At 53.6% G+C, this 9,544-nt stretch overlaps 1 protein-coding gene across 1 annotated transcript; it reads right to left on the minus strand.

Annotated features, from left to right (window-relative positions):
• Nucleotides 1-572: 572 nt before the first annotated feature.
• On the minus strand, nt 573-3,155 carry LOC148042335 (uncharacterized). The gene has a single exon (XM_087702970.1). It carries the CDS (start codon nt 3,034-3,036, stop codon nt 1,120-1,122), a length of 1,917 nt encoding a protein of 638 aa, XP_087559096.1. The 5' UTR covers nt 3,037-3,155; the 3' UTR covers nt 573-1,119.
• Between the last annotated feature and the right edge of the window lie 6,389 nt (nt 3,156-9,544).

Consider the following 9,544-nt stretch of genomic DNA (forward strand, 5'->3'; position numbering starts at 1 on the left):
GAGCCCAACTGCCAATGACTCTGGGTGGCTTACAAAAGAGGACAATAAAACGGGGAAGAAAATGGGCAAAACACTGTATGAAAATCCAAAGCTCCCAATGGCTCAACGAAGAGCCAACCCAGGGGTGGAGGGCTATGTCGCAGGGCACAGTGGCACAGGCAGCAGCCGCAACAGGAGTCCCCTCCAAAGAGGGAGACGGTGTAGGAGGAAAATCACACACAGACACACACACAAACACACAGGGTTTCCAAGGGCTCAAAAAGGTTGAAAACTGCAACTAGGAAGGGGGCAGTATTGGAGGGGATTTCCCCCCACTGCTGCAGTTTTTGGAAAGGAGGAGCAGGTGGATGTGGAGAGGGAGGGGCTGCTAAGGCAGCTAAAGTGGGGAGGGGCTGGCTGACTACCGTGCTTACTGTCTCTGGGGTGCATAGGGCACTTCACACCAAGACAACTATACACAAGAACAGCTTTCCCCCATCTGCCATCACCCTGCTCAACAACGAATTCCCACACCTCCTCCTAAGACTGCATTACTATCTTCTTACTCTTCTCGGTAACTGTCTCTCCCCACTTATGACTATCTTGCTTGTATCTTGACAATTTAGATGGTTCTGTTTCTTTCTTAGTATGATTTGATTGCTTGTTAGTAACTTACGACTATCACCAAGTTTTGTATGTTGATGGATGCCTTTTATTTTACTTCAGGTACAGTGTGAGAGGTGATGCACCAAAGACAAATTCCTTGTGTGTCCAGTCACACTTGGCCAATAAAGAATTCCCTTCTGCTCTGTCCTATTAACGGAGGACATTTCTTGGGTGAGAAGTGAAGGGAAAGAAAATCCAGTTGCCTCCTGAAAAAGCACCTTCGGGATGAGATCTGCTGCTTGAGCAGAGGGTTCAGCTAGAAGACCTCTAAGGTCCCTTCCAACTGGCTTGTTCTTATTGTGTCAGCTGAGAAGGGAACTTCCTCCATCGGTCTAAGCCTCACTGGGCTCCAGCATCAGATTAGCTCAGGTCTTCAGTGCAAAACGAGGAGAGCATTAAAAGAGTGGAAAACTCTGTGGCCCCTTCAGTTTTCGCTCGCCTGGCTACACCCCCAGACCTCCCAACCCACCTTGCCTAGGGGAGGACCCCAGGGGGAGGGAACGGCTGCAGTCCCAGGAGGGCCCCTCGGCCTCCTCCTGCGCGAATGCGGGGACGGGGCGGAGGTTTTTCTCCTGAATGGATCCTTTGATGTTTATAAAAGTTGCCCCTCCAACCGAAGCTCTTTCCACACTCCAGACATTTATGAGGTTTTTCTCCTGTGTGAATCCTTTGATGTGCATAAAGGCTGCTCCTATGACTGTAGCTCTTTCCACACTCCAGACATTTATGAGGTTTTTCTCCTGTGTGGATCCTTTGATGCGCATAAAGGTTGCTCCTCCAACTGAAGCTCTTTCCACACTCCAGACATTTATGAGGTTTTTCTCCTGTGTGAATCCTTTGATGTGCATAAAGGCTGCTCCTATGACTGAAGCTCTTTCCACACTCCAGACATTTATGACGTTTTTCTCCTGAATGGATCCTTTGATGTGCATAAAGGTTGCTCCTCCAACTGAAGCTCTTTCCACACTCCAGACATTTATGAGGTTTTTCTCCTGTGTGGATCCTTTGATGCGCATAAAGACTGCCCCTCAGGCTGAAACTCTTTCCACACTCCAGACATTTATGAGGTTTTTCTCCTGTGTGAATATTTTGATGTGCATAAAGACTGCCCCTCAGGCTGAAACTCTTTCCACACTCCAGACATTTATGAGGTTTTTCTCCTGTGTGGATCTTCTGATGTCTATAAAGGATTCTACTCTCACTGAAATTCATTCCACACTCCAGACATTTATGAGGTTTTTCTCCTGAATGGATCCTTTGATGTGTATAAAGATTGCTCCTCTGACTGAAGCTCTTTCCACACTCCAGACATTTATGAGGTTTTTCTCCTGTGTGGATCCTTTGATGCGCATAAAGGCTGCCCCTCCGACTGAAGCTCTTTCCACACTCCAGACATTTATGAGGTTTTTCTCCTGTGTGGATCCTTTGATGTGTATAAAGGCTGCTACTCTGACTGAAGCTCTTTCCACACTCCAGACATTTATGAGGTTTTTCTCCTGTGTGGATCCTTTGATGTGCATAAAGGTTGCCCCTATGGCTGAAGCTCTTTCCACACTCCAGGCATTTATGAGGTTCTTCTCCTGTGTGGATCGTTTGATGTCTATAAAGCCTGCTCCTATGGCTGAAGCTCTTTCCACACTCCAGACATTTATGACGTTTTTCTCCTGTGTGGATCCTTTGATGTGTATAAAGGTGGCTACTCTGACTGAAGCTCTTTCCACACTCCAGACATTTATGAGGTTGTTCTCCTGTGTGGATCCTTTGATGTGTATAAAGGCTGCTCCTATGACTGAAGCTCTTTCCACACTCCAGACATTTATTAGGTTTTTCTCCTGTGTGGATCCTTTGATGTCTATAAAGGCTGCTCTTATGACTGAAGCTCTTTCCACACTCCAGACATTTATGAGGTTTTTCTCCTGTGTGGATCCTTTGATGTGCATAAAGGTTGCCCCTCTGACTGAAGCTCCTTCCACACTCCAGACATTTATGAGGTTTTTCTCCTGTGTGGATCCTTTGATGTGCATAAAGGTTGCCCCTCTGACTGAAGCTCCTTCCACACTCCAGACATTTATGAGGTTGTTCTCCTGTGTGGATCGTTTGATGTCTATAAAGGTTGCCCCTATGGCTGAAGCTCTTTCCACACTCCAGACATTTATGAGGATTTTCTCCTGAATGGACCTTTAGATGCTTTCGAAGACACTGATTTCTCTTGAAGAATTTTTCACATTCCGGGCACTGATATCTCCCTTCTTCCTCCTGGATCCTTTGGGGATTCCGGGGTCTTCCGAAGGACCCTCCGCCCTCCAGGCCCGTCTCGGCGTCTCCCCCCGTTTCCTCCTCCCCGCATCGCCCTCCAAGCAGCCGCCTTTCCGGGGCTCCCGCTGGGCTCATCCCTCCTGCAGCTCCGGAGCCCCCCGGCCTTTCCCTGCCGTCTCCCGGGGCTGCTCCGCGGAGCCCGCTCTCCTCCTCCTCTCGGGCGGCGCTTCCTTCCTTCCCTCCCCCGCCGGGCTCCTCCATCCTCTTGCAGGGGAGAAAGAGAGGCGGGTCACGGCGTCGTCCCCCTCACCGCAGGAGAGGCCCAGGCCGAGGCGTCCCCTCCCGAGGACCCGAAGGAGACCCTCCCAGGCTGCCACTCCGTCCCAGCAGCCTCTACTTACTTCCGGTTTCTCCGCCTCCGAAGGGAACCGCTCCTTCCGTCAGCTCTCTGGTTCCGAAAGGGAAGGCGCTCCGTTTCCCAGCCCCTCCTTACTGTGAAGCCACGCCTCCTCCTCTCCAGGCACCGCCTCCTTCTCTTTCCCCCCGAAGGAGAGAAAGGGACCCGCTAGAACAGTTCGGTTCTCAGCCTTCCTGATGCCGTTCAACACAGTTCCTCCTGCGGCGGTGACCTCCAAGCGCCAAATTGGGCTCCAGCCTTCCCTTCGCCGCCACGTTCCTTTCCTTTATTTCATTCTCCGCGCCTGGTTCTCCGCCTCAGCAACGGTCCCTCTCGGCCTCCGTAGCTCCGCCCACCCAGCGCCGTCGCTGGGAGGGAGGTGCTTTCCCAGCGTCCTCTGCGCTTGCGCGTCTGTCTCCACTCCGGCCCCTCCTTCCGCCCCGCCCCCCCCCGCCCACAGCCAGCCACCCGGACAGGCGGGGGAGGGCGGGGCTTCGGTGGGAGGAGCCGCGGTGGCCCCACCCCTCCCACCGCCCCTTCCCTTCGGGCGCAATAGCAATAGCAATAGCAGTAGACTTATATACCGCTTCATAGGCCTTTCAGGTCTCTCTAAGCGGTTTACAGAGAGTCAGCATATTGCCCCCAACAATCTGGGTCCTCATTTTACCCACCTCGGAAGGATGGAAGGCTGAGTCAACCCTGAGCCGGTGATATTTGAACCGCTGACCTGCTGATCTAGCAGTAGCCTGCAGTGCTGCTTTTAACCACTGAGCCACCTTGGCTCCCGCGCACCTTGGGCGCGGGAGGCTCCTGGCGTGGGCGGCGGAGCTTCGCCCGGGGAGCTGAAGGGGAGGCTCCGAAGGGAAGGCCCGCGTCCTCCCTTCCCCGGCTTCTCCTGCCAGGCTCCCCCCGGGGGTCTCGGGCGACCCCTGGGAAAAGGCCCTTCCACCCCCAGGAGGAGATCCGCCGTGCCAGGAGCCAAGCAGCCGAAGGGATCCCGGGAAGGGACGGAGCTCAGCCCGAGGGGATCCCGGGAGGCCATTGGGAGACGAGGGAGCCAAGGAGGGACGGGGGGATCCACTGGAAAGCCAGGGATCCCAAGGGGGGGGAAGAAGCGGATCCCAGGAGGGGATCACCCCCCACCCTTTCCTGCAGGGGGGGGAAAGGACCCCTCCTCCTCCTCCTCCCTTTGGGGCTGAGCAGGGGGGAGGCCAACCGCGGGGGGAGCTCTGGGCCCCCTGGAGAAGGAGCTGGAGAGGCTCCTGCAGTTGCTCTGCTTCGGTGGCTCCTCTCGACTGGATCCCCTAGACCGGATCCCCTTTCCCAGCGTCCTGGAAACGGAAGCCTGGCATTTTGCTCCGACTTGCAAGGCTGGTGGGGGGGCAACGGGCATGTTTCCCCCACGTTTCTTCCTGGCTTTTAGGAGCGGAGCAGATGAGTCATAGGATAATGGGGAGGGGAGCTCCCTTTCTCCTCCAGAGGACTCGTCGTTTCTGCTGCCTTTCCAGTTTTGGTCACCACAATACCAAAAAGACTCTGAAACCTTATCGAAAGTGTGCAGAGAAGAGCAGCCGAGAGGATTAAGGGGCTGGAGGCTAAAACATATGAGGAACGGTTGAATGGCTACTTTGATGGAGAGAAGGACTAGAGGTGACATGAGAGCTGCCTTCCAGTATTTGAGGGGCTGCCCCAGAGAGGAGGAAGGGGGTCAAGCTATTCTCCAAAGCCCCTGAAGGCTCGACAAGGAACAACGGATGGAAACTTAATTAAGGACGAATTTCCTGACAGAACAATTAGCCAGTGGAACAGTTCAGAAGTTGTGGGGGCTCCATCACTGGAGGCTTTCAAGAATTGACTGGACAGCTATTTGTCTGGAATGGTCTAGGCTCCTTGTGCAGGGGGTTGGACTAGAAGACCTCCAAGGTCCCTTCCAACTCTGATATTCTGTTGCTCCCTTTCTGCCGATCCCAATTCTGCAGCCCTCTGGGAGCTCCTTTCTTTCGTAATCTTGGTGTGGGGAGAAGGGGGCTGACGGTCTGCGATCGGCCCTGCTATGCTGGTTCTGGGCCAGCTTTGCAAACTCGGCAGCAGAGGAAGTTCCCAAACCCAAAATAGAAAGTCCTTTTTTCCCACCACCTTTGAAAAGCCTCGTGACATAAAAACGAATGACTCTGAGATTCCACTTCCTTGGGCGGCCGGGAGTGGGGGGGGAATCCCGATTGTGGCCGAGGGGTTGCTGTGATGTTGTTTTTGAGAAACAGCCCGAAGGTCTCCTTGGCAACCTCTTTGTTGGCATCTCGAAGGTCCCCATCTCCGTTTCCAGCAAAGAAGCTCTGTGTGTGAGGAGGAATGGTCATGAGGACTAGAAGTACCACTTTGCTTTTGCGACCCAGAGCCCAAGATTCTCAGAGTGGGCAGAATGACTGCATATTGAAAAACAGATACGCTAAAAGGCTCATCTTATTCTGCTGCGTTAAAAAGAGGCTGAAGTCAATGCTTTTCTTCCTTCTCCCCCTTTTATCCCCCAGTTTCTCCTCCTCTGCTCTCTCACTATTTTCATTTGTATTTGCATTTTACGGAAGGGTGAAAAGGAGAAATGGATCCCTTCAAGGATGCCCGGTGTCCTTTTTGCCCTTCGCTGCCCGTGCCAGCATCTTTTCCTGGCAATCGCTGCTTGTGAGAAGTGGAAGAAAACTCAGCGCACAAGGAATGGGTGTGTTTGTGTGTGTTTGCGTGTTGCTTTCAGATTCGTCCTCCTAGCAATTTGTTGTGGTGAGTGTAATTTGTAACGCTGAGTTTCATATTCAGCTGCATCTTACAGGGCCAATATAAAATCAGAAACACCCGGGCACTCACACCCCTTTCGACGACTTGGCATGTGCCCGCCTACTTAAGCCGCACCCTTAACATTTCCTCCTCTTGGATGGAAGAGTCTGGCACACCCTCCATCCTCCCCCGGCAGCTGCGGCTCAGCTGCTTTTGGCCACCGATCGGTCTCCAGATCCACAAATCCCTGCATTGAATTCCCCCACCAGCTCCCCCTCCCTCCCCAAGTGACCGGCTGCCACCCCTATTCCTTCCTGGGCAGTCTGTGTTGCTGAAACTTCCCTCGGCCCATCATCTCTCTGGCTGCCAAACAAATTATGGTATAGACCACTGGTTCCCAAACTTGGCAACTTTAAGACTTGTGGACTTCAACTCCCAGAATTCTCCAGCCAGCAGAGCTGAAGTTGAAGTCCGCAAGTCTTAAAAGTTGCCAAGTTTGGGAACCACTGGTTGAAGTGAATCTGGCTTCCCACTGACTTTGCTTGTCAGAAGGTCGCAAAAAAAGGGGGATCATGTGACCCCCCGGGCACTGCGACCGCCACAAATGTGAGTCAGCTGCCAAGCGTCTGAACTTCCATCACGCCACCCGGGGGGCTGCGGCAGGGGTCATAGGCGGGGAGAACTAGGCCCCCCTTTTTCCAGTGCTGTTGCAACTCGGAAGATCCCCCAAATGTCTGGCTTGTTCCTTCCCTCTGCTCAGCCTCGAAGCGGCTGCTGGGGTGGCTTCTCCTGCACCTTCCCTGCTCCGAGGAGGAAAGGGAGGCAGCCGAGGAGTGGAAACTTGGACCGGAGCGCAGATCAACATGCCGCTTTTTCTTCCCCTTGTCTGCATTCCTTCCCTCTCCTTCCTAAATCGAAGCCAAGTGAACGTTTCTTAAACACCGAGGCCCCGTTTCCCCTGCTTTGGCTCCGCTGCTGGCACCCGGCCTTTGGGCTCGGACACGGAGAGCGTGGGAGGGGCTACTTAGGAGCCCCTCCCTCTTCCCAGCTGGCTTCACTGGGTGCCACCCACGGAGCCCCCCTCCCAGCCATTGCTCCCAAGGCCTGGCAACCGGATGGCCTCCACCCAGCGGAGAAAGCAGCCTTTGGTGCTGCCGCAGTGTGGACGTTCCCCTCCGTAAAACGTGGCCAGTGTCCTTTTCGCAAGCAGAGCCACGCAACCAACTCCCCTCCGGCTTCACGGTTTCTCTGTGGGTGACCCTGCCATGCGCCCCGGCCCCCTCCTCCTCCTCCTCCTCCGAGATCCGGGCCTGAGCTTAGCATTCTGGAGCAGGGACTCTCCAACCGTGGCGCCTTTCAGACTTGCGGACTTCAACTCCCAGAGTTCCTCAGCCAGCAAAGCAGTTCTGGGAGTTGAAGTCCACAAGGCGCCAAGGCTGGAAACGCCTGTTCTGGAGGGCTTCGTGTATCGCTGCGTTTCTATCCGGCTTGACTTTTCACATCTCCAGGCAGTGGATGCGATACGACGCTGAGTACGTTTCGTGCCACTATAAATACACAGAGGGTCCGCCTGGGTCTCCACCGTGTGGCTGAAAAGTGCCAGACAGGATAAGACTCCGGTGTTCCTTGGCAAAGCGTAAGATGTGCCGACTTTAGCTTCAGTGAAATGTCTGCAAGGAAACCAGAAGCTCCGAGCGGGACCCCTCCCCACTCGAACCCTGAGCTACAAATACGGCACGAATTCCCAGTTGATTATCCTCACCAGCTGCGGCGGTGGGATATCGGGGTAGGAAGCATCACTCTGCCACTCAACCTTCCTGCTGGCGCCCTTTGCCTCTTTCTTCAGGGGGGCATTTGTCTTTTGCCCCCCCCCCAGCCTGAAATCCTGAAAGGCCCCCAGCGCTCGGCACCCAGTTTGGAAGGAAGCAGGTGAGAATAGAATGATGGGGAACCTCTCTCGTTTCCCTTCAGCATCTTCCTTAGCGCTGCACAGGCCTTGGACTTTCTTCTCTGAGCAAAGCTGGGGGGGGGGGGAGGAAGGACCTGAACAAAGGCCCCGGGGTCCAGTCGGCAGCTTCTCCCCCTTCCTGGCGAGGGAGCCCATCCCACAGGGGAAAGGCAGAACCAGGAGGGGAATTCAGGCCTGGGTCATGGAACCGGCAGCGACCCAGGCATGACGCGCCTCTGAACCGCTTCCCTCACCGCTGCTGGGCCCCCGCCGTTTTGGATTTTACTGACTGCACATGTGCGGTTCCCTGTAAATTGTTCTGCGCGTGCACGAAGGGTTTACATTGAACAGTGCACGGGCACGCAGCGCACCTCTGGCACGTACACACACACACACGTTCCATGTGGGTTGCAAACCGGTAGTAAAACCAGCAGCAAACACACACACACACACACACACACACGGTGAAAGAGAGGTCCTCTGGGTGGGATATTGATTGCTTTAAGCATTTGGTCCAAACTAATTTAAAGTTCCTGCTTGTTGAAGCCCACAAGATCTTAGGCAATGCTCAGCACAGCTGTCAGCCTCTGCTTTGCTGTTGCTTCGGCTGCCATGAAACGGGGAGGGAGGGCATGGTATTTGGGAGGGGTTACTCGTGATGGAGGAAGGTTCTGGAGTTCACCAGCTGATTGGACTACACATGCGTAGGAGATTCCCACCAAGGCTAACGGCACCGACATTCCATCTTCGTGATGCCTTTTGAAGTTATCTCACACCTGACACTTGAAAGACTTATGATTGGACTGGGACTATGATGCCAAGGGGTGGGTTTAGTTTAGTTTAGTTTAGTTTATTATTTATAGGCCGCCCTTTTCCCTGAAGGGACTCAGGGCGGCTTACAATTTATAGGGAAGGGGATACAAAACAATAAAACAATAAACATGAAAACAGTGCAAATAAAAATAAAACACAATATTCATCATTCGGGTGGGGACAGATTACGATCTTTATCCCCAGGCCTGACAGGATAGCCAGGTCTTGAGGGCCGTGCGGAAGGTCTGGAGGGTGGTGAGGGTACGAATCTCCACGGGGAGATCGTTCCAAAGGGTCGGAGCTACTACTGAAAAGGCTCTCCTCCGCGTAGTTGCCAGTCGACACTGACTGGCGGATGGAACTCGGAGGAGGCCTAATCTGTGCGATCGTGGGGAATGGGCTATTCTATATATCAATCGCTGTCGCGCCTAAATAATCAGACTTCGCTTCGCTATGCCTTTAATCATTCTTAATTAGTAAAAGTACACTTGATTTCCACATATGGAGTCTCGTGGTCTTTCTTTCCTAATTAATTAATGGAGAGGTGCTGACAACAGCCAAATGGGGGCGCCAGATTCCCAGAAAATGCAATTCTGCTCTCACGTGAGCCTGTTGGGGTTTACTTAGGGAAAGCTTGCTGAAACGTGTGAATGGGGTCGTTCTCTTTATCTCTGGGCCTGGGTTTAAATTGGGTTAATGTTCTGGTGCTCCCAAGTCTT

The sequence above is a fragment of the Thamnophis sirtalis genome, unplaced genomic scaffold (assembly GCF_051295495.1).
Source record: "Thamnophis sirtalis isolate CommonGarterSnake01/CBP01778 unplaced genomic scaffold, rThaSir2_p1.2 scaffold_18, whole genome shotgun sequence".
Classification (NCBI taxonomy): Eukaryota; Metazoa; Chordata; class Lepidosauria; order Squamata; family Natricidae; genus Thamnophis; species Thamnophis sirtalis.